Source organism: Rutilus rutilus, assembly GCF_951802725.1.
Source record: "Rutilus rutilus genome assembly, chromosome: 8".
Classification (NCBI taxonomy): domain Eukaryota; kingdom Metazoa; phylum Chordata; class Actinopteri; order Cypriniformes; family Leuciscidae; genus Rutilus; species Rutilus rutilus.
Window position 1 is genome coordinate 6832827 of NC_140222.1, and position 18907 is coordinate 6851733.

General features: G+C 39.0%; 1 protein-coding gene across 1 annotated transcript in view; it reads left to right on the plus strand.

The window, feature by feature from the left end:
* The first annotated feature begins 6894 nt into the window (after window positions 1–6894).
* LOC311294922 (uncharacterized protein) overlaps window positions 6895–18907 on the plus strand; it is a 35514-nt gene continuing 23501 nt past the window's right edge. Inside the window, exons 1-3 of the mRNA XM_084416016.1 lie at window positions 6895–7193; window positions 7360–7656; window positions 17148–17468. Of these exons, the coding sequence (XP_084272142.1) occupies window positions 6950–7193; window positions 7360–7656; window positions 17148–17468 (862 nt within the window). The 5' untranslated portion in view covers window positions 6895–6949. The remainder of the gene's footprint in view (window positions 7194–7359; window positions 7657–17147; window positions 17469–18907) is intronic.

The following is an 18907-nucleotide window of genomic DNA, read 5'->3' on the forward strand; positions in this document are numbered from 1 at the left end:
CCACAAATAACCGTTGTTTATTTTAATTTTAAGAAACAGAAACATTTTACTTTCCTTATTTTGTTATAATGTTTAAATGTAGATTTTGTTGTTTTACCATATCTCATTAGATGTGACATGCTTCATATATGCTTAAAATATGAAGAAATGTATATATCATCAGTAAACATTGATTTTGTGATCATTCACTTAAAAAAAAAAACTCTCTGGTTTTATTTGGTTCGAAAAATCACAACTGAATCCACCCTTCTGATGGGATCAGGATAATCCTGTTTTTTTGGATCAAATAGATCCTAATCCGAGTTCAAAGTTCTGAAAAACCAAAAGGGCAGGTTTGATCCAGATCAAATTTAAGATCGGATTACATGATCTGATCTTAGTTCAGAATCCCTCTTTTGCTTTTGAAAAACCCATTTTCACGATTTGATCCAATCCGTGATCCGAAATCCCACTGGATTACTTTTGAAAAACTGGGCCAAGGTGTGTTTGTATTAATTCAGCATAGTTATTTGAATATTAATCATATGAAGATATCAGAGGACACTTTCATACACACAGTTATAGCAGGCGATCTGTTCCTGATCCATCGAGCATTTGAGCTCTCAATTTCCGTACCACCCCCGGCAGCCGCCACTGGCTATCAAGCCTTCACCTGCTGTTAGCATCCCATTGACTCCAATTCATTTTGGCGTCACTTTGACAGCGAATAACTTTACATCTGAGGCGTTTAAAGACTCAATTTGTCCATTATTTATTTCTAAAGAAACACGACAGTGTATAAAAGGCTCCATTACCTTGTATCTTACGTTATGACCCCGTAGAAGCAGTTTTTGTAAAAACAGGCTAACGATTGCGTCATAACCACGCGACTCTCTGGAAATTACCGTATATACAGGAGGAGAAGCTTGTGGTCAATCGGGGGGACGTGGAGGCATAAAGTCCGATAAAGTCAAGGGAGAAGCCCATAGAGAGTCATAAAGCTGCTCCTGCTCCTAGCTCATGGACAGCTCCTACTCACACTCTTCGTCTCTGCAAGATTCGGAAGGGAATGATTCAGATTTCTCTTGGCAATGGCACAGCTACTAGAAGACTTACAACTGTCAGACGGGCTGCTCACGTCACATCTACGTCGTCAAGCTCAGTTTGAAGGGGGTCTTGCCCAGGGTGTAATTCAATGTAGAACCGCCACTGTCTCACATTGTCTCATCCATCGTCATTGTTAACGTGGCCAGGGGTAACGTTAACCTATGGGAATATTTAACTACGTCCTGTCAGAAGGAGTTGACGGAGCAGCAATGAAAAATTATTTGTAAATAATAAGGAATGAGAATATTTAGGGTTAAGGATAGGAGATTAGGTAATTGGTTAAATATGAACGATTAAATAAGTTGTATAAAATCAGTTGTAAGAAGTGTGTGATGTTTTCAGGAAGCTAGAGACACCTTCTACTGACCTTCATGTAGATACATTTCACCATTTAAATTTCATAAGTAATAAACCAAGATGGTATTCATTTGCAAACTTGACGTGACTTATTCCTTCTAACTAGAAGACTTAATTCATTTAAGTTTTTAGGGGAATCTACAGAGCTCACATTGTTTTATAATAAATGACTGACAGGTAAAATCTGGTCACATTGTAAAGGTTTATAAAAATAACTATTCATAACAGGTAACATCTGTTTTACAAGATTCACAAGGAGGACAAGTTTCACCTTCCTTTCATAGAGGAGATCGGTAATGGTGAAGCCTCTGTCTGCCATTACTTCATTGCCTGGACGAAGTTATTAAGTGCACGAGATTGACGAAAAATGCGATATGCGATAACTCATTAAACAATGCGATATTCAATATGCGATACGATAATGCTTAAAGTATATAAAATTAACTTAAAGGGACTGTATGTAGCTTTTTAGGTATTTTATTATCTAAAATCAATATTTTTATTAATAAATATGCCCTCAATGATGTACAAATACCTATGCCAATGATCAGACTAATCCTCGTAAAAGAAGAATTTATTATCTTTATATACATGGGACGGGTAGGTCCATGGAGGCTTCCATGTAGTTCCGCCATCTTGAAAAACTATAATAGCAGAGAGGGACAAAAAGTACTAGGCCAACGCGTTTCCACAACGCTTTCGTTCAGAACCAGCGTCACGTGACTGAAGCCAGCAGAAGCGGAGGAGCAGAGAAGAGAGAGGCGCTTGTCACTGCCGCGGCAAGTTTAAAATCCTGCACTGCATGGTTATTTATATGTCACGGTGTGACAAATAGTATACGGAACTTATTTCCGTTAAAGTAGTGTTTCCGCTGGGACACTTTGAGTGTAACACCGTCCCCAGGCCTGTGTGTGCCCTGTGTGTGCGTCTGTTGCCATGACAACCTCAAATGACAGATTGACAACAGGTGTGGGGAATTTACTCTGAGTTTGGGTGAGGCCCCGTCAGCATTTGAAAGAGTATAAAAAGGAAGAGAAAGAGGCTGTTGGTGTTCTTCTTTTCCCGTGAGAAGTCGTCTTATTGGGTGGTTGCAGTTATTTGGAGGATTGGTGAATGAAGAGGAGAGTGTGGATTTGATGAGGGCCTCGAGGACAACAGAGGGAGAGTGAAATACCCCGTTTTGCATTGGAGAAGAGCTAAGTAACTGAGAACTGAGTCTCGTAATTGCATGTGTTTGACACTGAATTGGATGTGGCTGGGAATGTTTGGATCACGATCATAAATATCACTGAGTGGATTGTATGGATTCATTACCGGTCTTTTATCTCTCTCTCCATTAAAAATGGTGATGTGAACTCTGCTTGTGTATGTGAAGAAAAATATCCCAAAGCATCCTCAGCAGTATTGATGATCACGGCCCCCCTGCGCACAGAGACCCAAGGGTGAGTGCTGGCTTTAAATTGCACTTTGTGAAGTGAGTTTGCAGTGCCTAAGATTGACGTTTCCCTCACATTATATGCTAGAAGTGGAATTGCTGTGTGTGTGGAAGATACATTCCCTTTGCTGTGCACTCTCCCTGTGTTACGCTGGCCTACTGTCAATAGTGAGAGTTCTGTGCCATTGATCTGTTCTAACTGTTTGGATGTTGAAGTATCACTTGGAATTTGAATTAACCCCTCTGTTTGCGCTAATAGGAGAGGAGATGCCCTGTTGAAATGTTCGCTGTCTGTCTCAGTAGAAGTCCCGTGCAACCTGTTGACTTCGAGTCTGCTGTATCTTTGTAGCCCATCTGTGTTGGGAGAAGTGGGTGTTCTTCGTCACGAACGTAAGGCTGGCATGCTCTGTCTGAAATATCCATTCTGTTTGTCTCAGTCAAAGCCCTGTTCTGCCCGCTGACTTTGAGTCTGCTGTGTTCCTGCAACGCAGCCGTATTGTGAGAAGTGTTTGTTCCCTTCTATGCATATGAACTGTATACCTTGTGTGAAGCATCCTCCTGTCTGTTTCAGTAGAAGCCCCGTGCAGCCTATCGACTTCAAGTCTGTTGTGTCCTTGTAGTCCACCTGTGCCGGGAGAAGTGACTGTCCCTCCGCCACGAACGTAAGGCTGGCACGCTCCACTCTGTTTATGCCAGCAGAAGCCCTGTTCAGCCAGTCGACTTCGAGTTGTTGTATTCCTGCAATTCAGCGGTGTTGTGAGAAGTGTTCGCTTCCTTCTATGCATGTGAACTGTATACTTTGTCTGAAGCATCCATTCTGCCTGTCTCAATAGAAGCCCTGTGTAGCCTGTCGACTTCGAGTCTGCTGCATCCCTGTAGCCCACCTGTGCTGGGAGAAGCGATCATCCCTCCGCCACAAACGTAAGGCTGGCACGCTCTGTCTGGAATATCCATTCTGTTCATGTCAGGAGAAGCCGGGCTCAGCCGCCGACTTTGAGCCTGCTGTATTCCTGAAGTCCATCTGTATTGTGAGAAGTGTTTGCCCTTGCTGACGCATGTGAACCGTATGCTGTGTTCGAAGTATCTTCTCTGTCTGTCTCAGTAAAAGCCCTGTGTTGCCGGTCGACTTTGAGTCTGCTGTATCCTTGTGGCCCATCTGTGTTGGGAGAAGTGACTGTCCCTCAGCCACAAACTTAAGACTGGCCCGCTCTAAGTCCTGTTCAGCCCGTTGACTCTGAGTCTGCTGTATCCCTGTAATCCGTCTGCATTGTGAGACGTGTTCATCCCTTTCAGCGTATGTGAACTGTGAATTTGTCTGCAGCATCCATTCTGTCTGTCTCAGTAGGAGCCTCGAGCAGCCGGTCGGCTTCGAGTCTACTGTACCCTTATAGTCACCTGTGCTGGGAGAGGTGGCTGTCCCTCTGTCCCGAACGTGAGGTTCGCATACTCCACCTGGAGTGTCCATCCGCCCCCGCTGCCGTACCTGTGGAGGAAGGAAAGTTGGAATCGTTTACTTACTCAAGGAAGACTCCCCAGCCACCCCACCATAAGACCGTGTACCTGCTGCATACTTGCCTGACTGAGCCCCATCTGCCTCCAATCCCGCATCTGTGAAAGAAAGAAGGGAGGTTGGAATCATTTATTTACCAGAAGAGACTTACCAGACCGCCCGCCTGTTCACTGCATCTCCACCTGTGAAAGACCTACCTGACCACTTACCTATTCAGTGCTCCATCTGCTACAGGGCCCGCACTGAGGAAAAGATTGGGGTAGACTCCGGCTGTTGCACCGTCCACCTTTGATCCCTGAGGGCAAGAAGGAAGATTTTTAGATTAGGATTTTCAAATTGCTTTTACTTCAAAATAAAACTTGTTGATTTTATTCTCTGTCTCCGACTCCTCCCTCTGACACGCTCCTCGAGGTGGTCCTGGTTCAGGGGTGGGCGCAGTCTGGCTTGGCCCATCCCGACCTGTGACATATACACCGTTCATTCATACATGTATGAGTCACAGGATAAGGAGTCCTCGTCGTCGAAAAAGTCCAAAATAGACCGTAAGAGGAAACGTGACCGGAGATTACAAAAACAAGGGTTAATGTCGGGATAGCTAATGCAGGAGAAAGCTTTCAAAAGAGATGCTGAAGTTTTCCTGCTTTCTTCTCGACAGGTAAGTCAATGTTACGGTCTTAATTACAAGCTTTTTTTTTCATTGCTTGGTTGTGTACTTTATTATATAGACATAAGAACATTTATAGTAAAAGTTAAACAGGCTCTTTGAATGCAGCTATTGAGTAAAGTAACGTTAGAGAAGGCTCTGATGATGATATCTAACAATGCACGTAGCCTACTTCAAAAAATACGAGTAAAGAAGGCTTTATTACTACCTTAGTTAATGTTTTTCACAGTCAGTAATTCATACTGTAACATTCTTTTTTCGTTGTTTCAAGTTTCAGTTTGTTTTAAATAACAAACCAGTTCACCCGAAGAAAAACTCGGAAGTGCGATTATAAGACATCCTGTCATAGCTTTTTGGTACATAACGGCTACTGTAGATGCAACGCGCATTTGAAAAAGTGAGGCGCTGGAGAGCATTATTCGTTTGAATGCAAAATACAGTTTCACCACTAGATGGGAGAAATTCCTACTTACATTCCCTTTAAATTAGATTTAAAATTATATAACCTACATATGTGTTTCACATTCTTTTTGTAACAAGAAAACATCCCTTCAACTTGTGAAAGCGAACATCAGTGTTTTACTGTATATAAGATGTGTTATTTTAACATCAGTGTAAACCACGGGGTTCAGATTATCCTACATTAGGTCTATTTAACGTCCATAAAATGGTACGGACACACAGCGCTTGGGTGAGCACTTCAAGTTTAGCGCCTTCCGCCATTGCCTCAGGTGCTCCTCGTGTAAATCGTAAAGTACACCACAACATTCCGATCGCTTTAGCCTACATTGTGTTCGTAACACCGTTGGTTAAATTGTTCTATCCTCTTAATCCAATTGTTATGGCAGCCCCTAACTGAGCATATAATACTTTACATATTTTACCGTTGCAACTATAGAATTACGCTAGAAACTAGCGTAGGTCCTTTCAGCCGGAAGTTGAAGTCCCGCTCAGCCGGAAGTGAGATGACACATTATTGGTCAGTTTATTTCTGTTGAAAGTGTCACCAGTGACTTACAGGAATTGAGGCCTACTGGAGCTCAAAGTGACAAACTGACAATGTTCAGAGTGTGAATTTATCAGCTAAGAAAGAGTTAGACAGTCACACCCATTAACACTTAAAGATGTGCAGTTATTTTAGCTGACGGTGGAGTTTGACTTCACTTTACTACAGAGCAGCTTCACATCAGCGCGTCTGTCATTTTATTACTGAACTAGTTTTGAAGAGTTTGTCTTTTCATATTTGTGGACTGAAACCGATGAAGATGTTTCTCCCTGTTTTGCTCTGCTTGTGTTTCTGGCGTCTGGATGGTGAGTTTAAATGTGTTTTTATGACTTCAGTTGTTTCTGTTCTGATGTGATAAATTACTGGTTAAATTAGTCAGAGAGGATCAACATTCATTATACATTATTCTCATATAGAAATAATTGAACTGTGATTTTACTGTCAGATCAAGTTTAAATTCAGCTCTAAACTCAGTTATTATGGATTAAATAAAATAATATAAATATGAAACTCAGATAATCAACAGCATTAGTTTTAGTGTGACATTAAACAAAGTAAAAGTGTATTTTTTAGTCATTGTTCCTATATGTAATTTTTTTGTTGTTGTGTTTGTTTTTGTATGGTGTATGTCCTGCTGTTGGGCCTGTAATAAAGTGTATAATATAAATCTATTTATCTTTTCATTTATCATCTTTTGTCTTTGTGATTCTGCAGAATATTATTAATTTCACATTTAAATGAATAAAAGTATTTTAGTGAAGCTTAATCAAACCAACATCAAGTGATTTTAAAGCTTTAATCTGTGAAAAACTCTGTTCTTCAGGAGTGATTGGTGAAGAAGTGATTGTGAAGGAGGGAGATTCAGTCACTATAAACTCTGATCTTACTGAAATGAAGGATGATGATGTGATTCAGTGGTGGTTTGGAGATGAAAACACTTTAATAGCAGAAATCAATGTAACGGCCGACAGAATCACTGTATATGATGATGTTCTTGATGGGAGATTCAGAGACAGACTGAAGCTGGACAATCAAACTGGATCTCTGACCATCACAAACACCACAACTGAACATGATGGACATTATAATCTACTGATCAACAGTGAGAGCAAGAGGTTCATTCTCACTGTCCTTGGTGAGTTAAATATCAGTTTCACCGGTTTTATATTTTAATCCGCACAAATATACAATTAATAATTCAAACTCCATTTTACTTTTGGTGTTTAATGATGAAATTCATCAAGTGGCCGTCTTAATCTGAGATGAACCCTGTGTGTGTGTGTGTGTGTGTGGTGATTCAGTCCTGGAGTCAGTGAAGGAGGGAGATTCAGTCACTCTAAACTCTCGTCTTACTGAAATGAAGGATGATGATGTGATTCAGTGGTTTGGAGATGAACACACTTTAATAGCTGAAATCAATAAAGAGTTCGACAGAATCACTGTATATGATGATGTTCTTGATGGGAGATTCAGAGACAGCCTGAAGCTGGACAATCAAACTGGATCTCTGACCATCACAAACACCAGAGCTGATCATGAAGGAGTTTATGAACTAAAGATCAGCCGTGAGAGCAAGTTTTTCATTCTCGCTGTCATTGGTGAGTTCAAAAAAGTTTACACCTGTTTTTTAATGAAAAAATTTAAATGAATTCATACATGATTTTTTTTTATTTTTTATATATATATATATTGTTTATTTTTAATGTCAATATTAAACTATTCGATTATTAAACCACTATAAAGTGATTTAACAGTATTTGTAGTAGCTTTTTCCAGTCGGATTGTTCTCTATTTGCTACTGTGTGCTGAGCTGGATATAGTTTGACGTGTGCAGTTGTAAAGATGAGGAGTAGAAGTTGATCCAGTCGGTCCAATGACCATTTATTGTTATTGAGAATGTTACAAAAAACTTGAGGTAAAAAAAAAAAGATGGCGGACAAGATGGCAGACTAGAACTTTAGCTCCTCTCCCTCCAAATTGTTTGATGCAAACTTGTTCACTGCCAGGCTTTTGAATTTCCTCCTAAACTTTCATCAATTGAAAACCTAAAACTTGTGCTTTTTGCTATGTCGAGACAAGGTCGAAACAATAGCAAATCTAGAGACGCTTTAAAAAAAACGGTGTACGAGGATGATGAGGAGGAATCTGAGAGCCTCACAATGGCCTCTCTTGAAGCTGTTCTAATGAAACATTTCAACAAAGCTGAGAAGAATGCCAATGAAAGATTTGATCGCATAGAGACTCAGCTTGATAATATGCAAGCGACTCTGAACAAACACGCTGAGGAGATTGACAAACAACGCATCATCTCCGTTAAACTTCAGGAGCGCATAAAGAAAGTGGAGATTACAGCTTCAATACATGGCGATTCTCTGGACCAGATACAGTCCAAACTGGCAGATCTGGAGGACAGAAGTAGAAGGGACAACCTATGGCTGATGTTCTTAAAAGAAGGAGCAGAAAAGGGTAATGCCTTGGCCTACCTAAGTGCTAATATCCCGAAATGGTTCCCGAGACTCGCCGCCAATCCTCCGGAGCTAATGCGGGCTCAACGCGTGGGTCACCTGCGCCAATCCACTTCGGCTCCTAGAGTTTTGATCATGAAATTTCTCCGGTATATAGACAGAGATCGCATCCTCAAAGAAGCAAGGGAAAATCCAATTGAAATCGACGGGCACACCATTCGGTTCACAGCGGACTACAGTGACCACACATCGAAGTGGAGGCGCCCATGTTTCCCGGTCATGCACCGGGCCCGACAGCAAGGATACCAGGCGTTCTTGCTCTACCCGGCGGTCATCAAACTTATCCGTGGATCAGGACAACATTTATTTCGTGATCCATTGGAGGCGGAGAAGTTTCTTTGTCCAGAGGAGGACAATCCCGCTAACTGACTGGGGTAGGGCTCATGTTTTGAGCGCTTATATACTCTACTGTACCGTTCTGTTAAGTTCTTAAAGCTGGTTTGTTTATTTCCTGGATGACGCTTCAGAACTGATGGGTCGTCACTCCGGTCATTCTGACTTGTTTACAGTTGTTTGGAAGGCAACTTTTTTTTTTTTTTTTTTTTTTTTTTCTCTCTTTTTTTTTTGTTATTGTTAGTTATGTTTGCTTGATCTTGGCAAAACCTTATTTGAGTCTTATTAATAATGGATGTTTGTAGCTTAATCATTATTTTTTTTTGCACCCTTTTTTGGGTTATTTAATAATATAAATCCAATCTTTCTTTTTTTTTTGTTATTAGGCAATTTACACTCAAATAAAGTTTATTATTTTTTTTCTTTCTTTGTTTGGAGAGGAAAGGGTTATCTGACCATCCTTACTGTCACTTCAATTTTTTGGGGGGGTGAGGGTGGGCTCTAGATGGACCCTTTTTCCATCTGTTTTTTTAGGGGGGATTTCAGAAGGGAAAGAAGGTAGGCTTGGTGGGTGGGTAAGGGGGTTTCAGGATGGAGGGATAATGGTTGGGTGGGACAGGACCCAAAGGATAGAACTTTACACTTTTCATTATACATTCGAGGTGGTGGTTTATTGGTTCACTATTTTGATATTATTTTTCTACTCAGACAATTATGACTAGTGTCTCTTTTTTGTCGTGGAATGGGCGGGGTTTTAATATTCCTCATAAACGTACAAGCACTCTGGACTTTTTGCGGAGGATGAATATAGATATAGCTCTTTTTCAGGAAACCCATCTTCTGGAAAGGGATGTTTCCAGATTTCATAATAAATTTTATCATGTCATTGCTTCTTCCTCAAATTTAAAAAAAAAACAGGAGTAGCAATTATTGCTAAACGTAGTTTTCAGTTTACAATTTTAGACAGTGGGAAGGATTCTGAGGGTAGAGTTGTCTTTATTAAAACTCTAATAAATGATAAAAAAATAGCTTTTGTTTCCGTTTATGCCCCTAACGCTTTTGATAGGAGCTTTTTTGATTATCTGACTAAACTTATACTGGATTTATCTGACTTTGGCCTAATAATAGGAGGTGACTTCAATGCGGTTTGGTCACATTCATTAGATAGAACTGGTGTGGTGGAGGGGGCAAACCAACGTCTTGCTTCCACTGCATTAAGGAAATGGGCTCTAGACTGTGCCGTAATAGATGTTTGGCGGACTGCTAATCCTTCTCTAAAGGAGTTTTCTTGTTTTTCATCACGACATAGAACTTTTTCCCGTTTAGATTATATTTTCATTTCTAAACATTTATTTGAAAAAAAACCTCTGATTTTGCTATTCTTCCTATGTCTCTTTCTGACCATAGGGCTGTATCGGGCAAACTGGCAATTTCTCCAGGTCCCAAACGAGCGGCCCGTTGGCGGTTCAATTGTACTCCATTGCAGAATGAAACTTTTCTAAGGGAAATGAAAGAACAGCTGGATCAATTTTTAATGATAAATAGATCCTCTGTTGATGATCCCAGGGTACTCTGGGGCCTGTACCATGAAGCCGGATTAGGTGGCTAGCCGGCTATGTTTCAGCTTAGTTTCCGCCAACCCTGGGTTTTAGGTACTATGAAAGTAGCTCGGCTTTAATCGGTGTTCGTTGCCATGGTATCTTACGCTGCACGGCTAACCTGCTCCGGGGCAGGTTATGTTCTGGATTCGAGATCTCAGACTGAAGTTTGACCAATCAGCTGAGAGCAAAGAAACATATAGGTGACATAACTTATTCCAAGTGTTTGTTGCAATGACTTCACCTTTTCTTCCAAATCCGGTGGACATCTCAGCGCAAATTGTTAGACGAGCACTTTGTAAAGAAAGAGATTTTAGCCTGACAAAATCCCCTTGCCTTTCCTGATAGTTACTTGAAAGATACAGCTTTTCCGCGGAAGGAATGTCTTATTTTGCGAACTTCTTGAGCCGCACATAAATTATTTAACACGTCGAATTCATGCACTTACTGTACCGCAAATGGTATTGCGTTTGTGTTTTTTTGCAAGTGGTACATAGGCTACTGCACGGTGGGTGACGCACAGAAGCTAGGAGAAAACACGGTTTGTCGAACCATTCGCAAGGTGGTCCTTGCTCTGCAGGAGTACATGAATAGTTTCATTAATAGTGTTCCCCGGACATTTATCGACTATGTCCATAAAAGAGGGCTTTTATAAAATTGCCGGTAAGATATATTGATAGGGAACACTTTTTTTTCTTTTTTTTTTTCAAAAAGCACATTTCACAAATGTACTATACAATATAATACATGTTAAGAATTATTTTAAATCTTTATTATTATTCTGTTAATCTTATGATAGGATTCCCTATAATTGCTCCAGTCTCCACTGCTCTAAGAGAACATGAGGCAGATGTTAATAGGAAATCCTATCACTTCAGGTAGAGATGTGAATTTGTGAGATGATTATTTTCTGTGAGATGAATCTTTAAATTAGTAACATTAACAGATATAAAAATGATCTACTAAACATTTCATCTGCTGATGACTTGTGGTCATGAATGTATGATCACAAGTTTGGATGCTAAATGGCCTGGCTCCAGTGCTTGACTCACAAATTTTCCATGAGTCTGTGTTGTGTCAGCGCTTTGAGGAAAGCAAGTTAAATTTGGTACAGTACAAAACAGTTAATTTGAACTGAGATAGAAAAACCTACACAATAACCCCCTGACCTCAGACAGGGCCACAGCACCGCTTCAATGTGGCCCTCAGTAAAACCAGAGTGAAGATCGAGATGACCTTTGGCATCCTAAAGGCACATTTCAACTGTGTTCAGCCCTTAAGAGTCACCAGAGCGGGTATCAGAGATAGTGGCTGCATGCATGTGCCATTCTGCACATTATAGCCACCAGTAGAACAGAGCGAGAACCACCACAAAACCAGCTTCTCCCTGATGAAACTGACCCGATCACACTTGACCACCCAGCTGGTGCAGATGTAGATGCAATCACCATACAATATTACACTTAATAAAAGCACATTGAAACTGCAGATAAGTCTCAAACTGTTTTATTGGTTTTGTGGGATGAGAGGGAGAAAGAGAGCAAGAGAAAGTTTCATTAATAAATATTAATACTAAAGTGTTACTTGGTTAAATAAGTTCACAAACTGAGATCAGTTTTATTCAGCTGTTTGATCTACATTTTTTTTTTTTTTCTCAGCTCACAGTCAGCTCCTAGTGAACAGTCTAGTTCAAGACTCCTTTAGTGTGCAGTCTAAGTCTCCTTTAGTGTGCAGTCTAGTTCAAGTCTCCTTTAGTGTGCAGTCTAGTTCAAGTCTCCTTTAGTATGCAGTCTAGTTCAAGACTCCTTTAGTGTGCAGTCTAGTTCAAGTCTCATTTTGTACAGGGCCCTGACTGAGTCTGTTTCCACCTGAAACATAATTCCACCACAAACATGATCATTACAAGTTTTCTGGAGGCTCATCAAATCACAAAAAGTTCCTTGACTTCCTACAAACACAGGACTGACTGTAATTTATGTCAAGGGTTTTAAATCCTTACACATTTCTTCTGAAGGCCATTGAGGTAGAGGCCTCAGTTTCTGGGGAAGGTTGTGAAAAATCCTACAATAAAAGAGATGTGTAAGGGCCCGTCCCTTTTTTATGCCACACATTTAAATGTTTGCCATAATAAAAAGCCTAGTGCATTCACATCAGCAACTGTCTGAGAACACACAGACAGAGTATCTTCATCATTTCCTCCACCCTAATAAATAAAAATAGGCCAAAGTAAAGCATAACTGTTTTAAAGCAGGTTATGTTTGGTGTTCTGTCTGCTGCATACTGACCTCTGTGTGGGAGACTGTGTGTGTGTGCTGGCTTCAACAGGGACACTGTATTTCTCTCTACTGCAGAACATACAGTCAGCCATATTTACAACTTAAAAGTAGTAATGTATTGCACACGTACCCAGTGTTACTTACTTACAGGAGCCAGCACCAGGGTCAGATTGTACAGCACCTGTAATCCCATCCATAATCGGCCTTCCCTATTGCCTACTCAGAGCCAACTCCTCCGCCAGTGTATTCTGGTTTTCTGAATTTAACTCTTTATTTCTGTTTGCTGCAAACAAGTGTTTGTGATCAAATGTTCACAAAAGTAATAAAAGGTTGTGGTAAATACTCACCACTTTGAAATATTATTTTTATATTTTGTCTTTATCTGCTGCCAAGAACATTTGGAGTTGGGGTTGCATCTAAAAATCAAGGAATATTAATCTTTCTTAGTACATACATGTACATTTTTTATATATTATACAAATAGGCTATAGGGTATAGTAAACATATAGGCTACACATAGGCTACATATACATAATTTTACATAAATATAGAACGTATTTGTTTAACTTACACATTAACAATCAGCAATCTTTCTCCAACAGTCTTCTCTTGCTTTGGCACAGAGACCGTATTGTTTCGAGCTTGAAATACATATTTAAATTCATCGTAATTCTGAATAATTATCTCTTGCTCCTCCGCGGAAAAATATAACGCTCTCGCTCTACTACCCGCGATTGGTTGTTCAGTGTCGACGTCACTCTTTTATGTGCACGCGCGCGTGGAGTAATCATAGCTTAAAGATCAAAGCCTGAGTTGACAGAGAAAGTTGATGAGCTGCATCATGGTACCAATAAAGCCTGATCGCATCGGTTTGGATTTGTCAACTCAAAACCAATCCTGTAACCCCGAGTTTGTTCAGCTACCTTCATGGTACAGGCCCCAGGTCAGCTGTAAAAGGGTTCATAAGGGACAAAACAATTGGATTTGCCTCTAATCTAAACAAAACAAGATGGAAGCATATTGTAGATTTAGAAAATAGAATTTCAACTTTAGAGCGTTCTTAGTCTCTGAATGCTACCTCTGACCTTATTCTTGAGCGAGACTTGTTGATGAAAGACCTTAATCAACTACTCAGGAACAAATCTGACTTTCTCATTCATAGGACTAGGCAACTTCATTACTTGTACAGTGCTCAACCAAGTCATCTACTGGCTTTGAAACTTAAAACCAATGAACAATTGGCTAACATAACGTCTGCTAAATCTTCCACAGGTAAACTGTGTTCTGATCCAAATGAGGTTAATGATGTCTTCTGCTCATTTTATTCTAATTTATACTCCTCAGAGGTTATTTATAATGAGCAGGCATGCAAAAGCTTTCTGAACCCTCTTCAACTTCCAAAGCTTTCCTGTGAATCTGCTCTTGAACTTGATGCTCCAATAACTTTGAGTGAGTTGTACAAAGCCTTAGTGAGCATGAATAAGAATAAATCTCCAGGGCTTGATGGTATACCCCCCGAGTTTTATTTGGCCTTTTGGCCCCAAATCGGTCCTCTTTTACTGGAGATGATTCATTCTACAATTACTAAGGGTTCTTTTTTTAACAATTCAAATATTGCTATTATTTCTTTACTTTTAAAAAAGGGTAAGGAACCTTCTGAGTGTTCGAGTTACCGTCCTATTTCTATTTTAAATGCTGATACTAAGTTGTTCGCCAAAGTCTTAGCTTCTCGATTGGAACCACATTTGTCTACTCTAATCCACATGGATCAGACTGGTTTCATCAAGAATCGCCTTGCCTCAGATAATGTCCGTCGCCTTCACATAATAGAAGCTTCCAACACTGTAGATTCTTCAAATGGCATTTTGTCTCTTGATGCAGAGAAGGCGTTTGATCGTCTTGAGTGGCATTTTCTGTGGCAGGTTTTGTATCATATGGGCTTTGGACATAACTTTTTATCAATGATTCAAACTTTATATAATGATCCTACTGCAACGGTTTTAACAGGGATCACCTGTTCTAAGCAATTTCCCATATCTAGAGGATCTCGACAGGGTTGTCCTCTCTCGCCTCTGTTGTTTGTTTTATCTCTTGAGCCTCTTGCTCAGGCAGTTCGGCAGTCAGTTAGTCATAACCCTATTGTTATACATAATACCAAACATTTTATATCTTTGTATGCAGACGATATCCTTCTCTTCCTTCATAATGTTTCTCATAGTCTTCCACACCTTTTAAATATTTTTAAGGACTTTGGTCAGGTTTCAGGATATAAAATCAATTGGGAAAAATCTGTATTATTACCTCTGAATTCTTCTACTGGACAGGCCCCTACCACCGTAGCCACAATGAACATACCAATTGTTCAGACGTTTAAATATCTAGGAATCTCAATTTTCCCTACAGTATCAGCTACAGTGACTAATAATTACAATAAAGTACTTGTCGAGGTGGAAAATAGTCTTCAAAAGTGGAGCTCCCCAACTTTGTCTTTTCATTCCCGCATTTCAGTGATTAAAATGAATACTCTCTCCCGAATAAATTTTGTTGGTTCTATGCTTCCATTGGCACCTCCCAAAGGTTATTGGAAAAAAATTCATTCACTACTTTCTAAATTTATTTGGGCGGGTAAAAGACCCAGAATTAAAATTTCTGTCCTTCAAAGGCCAAAAAAGTCTGGGGGTTTAGGACTCCCAAACTTTCAATTATATCATTGGGCCTTTGTGTTACGCGCTCTTTCTACCTGGTTTGACACAGCATCTTGTGTATCTTGGTGTTCTATTGAGGAAAATATTGTAAAGCCTCACCGATTACAAGATCTTATTTACTCTAATATCTCTATTAAACAATCTAAGGTTAAATTTGGGTCCATTATCACTGAGCTAATTTCCACTTGGAACGCGGCTGAAAAATATTGTAAAATATCTCCAAATTGGTATCTCCAGTCACCTATTTTCTTTAACTCTCGTCTCCAGCTGGGAGGACGCCATATATACTTTTCTAGTTGGGCAAATAATAGTGTATTTACACTATCTGACATTTTTGGGGCTGAAGGTCTTCGGTCATTCTTAGACGTTCAGAAAATCTTTAATTTACCCGGTTCCTCCTTTTTCTTTTATCTTCAGTTACGTACAGCAATGCGCACCTATGGGGTTCCTTGGAATGGCACACTAGGTTTACATCCTTTTCACAAGGTTTTGACCGGGGGTAAGGGGTTGGTCTCTATTTTTTATGCTGTCTTGTTGCAGGCACCAAATAAACCACTCTCTCTTGATAGAGTTTGGAAGCAGGATTTGCCATCTGATAATAATAATCTGGACTGGCACTTGATCTGGCATAATCTGTCTTTCTCTTCCAGAAACCCTAACCACCGAATGATTCATTACAACTTTATACACAGGTCATATTTCACTCCCCGCAGTTTGTTCAGATTTAAAGCTTTGCCCTCTCCTAATTGTAATTGTGTTTGCAAAAGAGTTTGGGCACTTTTTTTCATATGGTGTGGGAGTGCCCAGGTGTTGTGGCTTTCTGGAAAAATGTTTGTAGTGAATTGTCCACATTATTGTCTCAGGAGATTCCTTACTCGCCTACCCTCTTATTATTGAATGATTCTTCGGGTTTGAACCTACCTGCTAAATCCAAACGCCTTTTTTTGACTGGTCTTACTGCGGCTAAAAGGCTGATAGCATGTAGATGGAAACCCCCTCATTTATTATCTTTAAACAAATGGCTGCTAGATTACATGGATATCACCATTATGGAACGTTGGGCTGCAAACTTGCACTTGGCCAAACCTGAAAACATGGGGGGGTTGGGGGGGTTGGGGGGGTGGGGGGGTGGGGGGTTGGGTGTATATGTGGTATTTCCTGCATATACTCTGGCTATTTGATTTCATATGCTTGGTAGTTTTGTCATTGCTACGTATTTATTATTAATTTGTTATGCTACACTACCATGTCAATTTCTCTGTTAATCTTGCTATTACTGTTAAAATGATGCTTGACACATCTGTTTGTTCATTTGCTTGTTTGTTTTATTTTTGTTTCCCTAAATGGAAAAAAACAATAAAAAATTGATCACAAAAAAAAAAACTTAAAGTAGTTTCTTATATGGTAGCAAACGGCTTGTCACGTCATGGAACCATACACACACACACACACACACACACACACACACACACACACCCTAACTATTCACAAGAAAGAAACATGAAATCAACTCAAAGCTCAATTTTGTTTTTGTTATTTTTATTTTTAATGTAAATTTTAAACTGTTCAAATTTAGTAAACCATTATAAAGTGATTTAAAAATATTAATCTTTGCAAACCCTGTTTCTGTTTGTTCTCTGTGTGTTTGACAGATGAAGTGAAGTCAGTGTCAGTGAAGGAGGGAGATTCAGTCTCTCTAAACTCTAATCTTACTGAAATAAAGGATTATGATCTGATTCAGTGGAGGTTTGGAGACGAAAACACTTTAATAGCTGAAATCTATAAAAGGTCCGACAGAATCACTGCATATGATGATGTTCTTGATGGGAGATTCAGAGACAGACTGAAGCTGGACAATCAAACTGGATCTCTGATCATCACAAACATCACAACTGAACATGATGGAGATTATAAACTACTGATGTTTACAGGAGGAAGATTCTCATCAAAATCATTCAGAGTTTCTGTCTATGGTGAGTAAAGATCATTTTTCTTCTCCTTCAAATATTCTTATTTACTATTTAAATATTGAATTGTTGAATCTTTACAGTTTGAGATGACAGACCGTATAAAAACTGGAACCGAATATAAGATTGTTGATTAGATTTGATCATATTTCTGTGTATTCAGAAATATTAGTTGATGTCAGCGCTGATATTAGTGTTTATTGACTGATCTGATCTCAGTTTGATGTGTTTATTCCTCAGACTCTGTCCACTGTTGTGGTGCTACTGAAGCTGTGATCCGATTGGTCCTCTCTGCTCTGGTGGGCGTGGCTACTGTCATTATTGTGGTTTATGAGATCAGATCCAGAAGAGCTGAACGAGATCAAGCACATATTCACACATCAGGTACATGATTGATGTCATTTCTCACAAACTGATTTTGCATGTATAATTATCTGTGAGATTTATTTATTTATGGCGTTTTATGTTCATCTTTTTCAGGAAGTATTGAAATCTAAAGTTTCTTCAAGTGTGTTTTTGTTCTTCTAGTGTTTTTTTTCATAATTAATACTGATGATTATTTGAGTTTGTGCTCTCTTTCAGTGTCAGATTTTAACAGTGTCACTTTATTTTTTATTTCTCTTTACTACGGCTGTATATTTGTCATATGTATTTTCTTGCCTTTATCAATAAAGTTTCTCACTCTGAGGTTCAAGAGTCTCTCATGATTTATTTAGAAGAATGCAAACTTTTTGCATATGTTAAATATTTCAGCAGTGTACCGTATACAGCTTTATTCATACTTTTTTAACAGGTGCTTCTTATAACCTATCTGTAAAAACATTATTAGTATTTTTTTTTATTACCAATTCGTTTTTGCAGTATATTCCGGTATAAACAACAAATACAGCTAAAATATTATTTAAAAAAAAGGTTTTAAAATTGTATTAACTCATAAAACTAAATCTGTTACATTTTTCTAGTTGCAGATTTACTGCAAGAAAAATATACAATACCGTGTAATTTATTTATATAAAAAGTTCATGTTACAGATCACATGCAGCATCACATATATTTTTCTTGTTCATTATTACGTCAAGGATCTCACGATACTTGTTTTTACATTTATGCATTTTAATAACAACAAAACAATTTACATACAGGAACAGGAGTACATATAACCATACATGTCAGGGGTAAACAAGGGGGGAAAAGGAAGAAAGAAAGAGAGAAAAAAGGCATTTTACAAAGAATTTGGACCTATTAAACAAACTGTAGTTTTTCTTGCTTTTAAGTTTTTACATTTGGATATTGTTTCTAAATATATTTTAATATCAATTTTAAATTGTTCAGAATTTGCCATTTTTTCATTCCATCTGACTTTATGAATATAGAAACGGGAAAACATAATAATGAAATCAAATTTAAACAAAAGATTTTTATCACCATCAAATGAAAAACTTTTT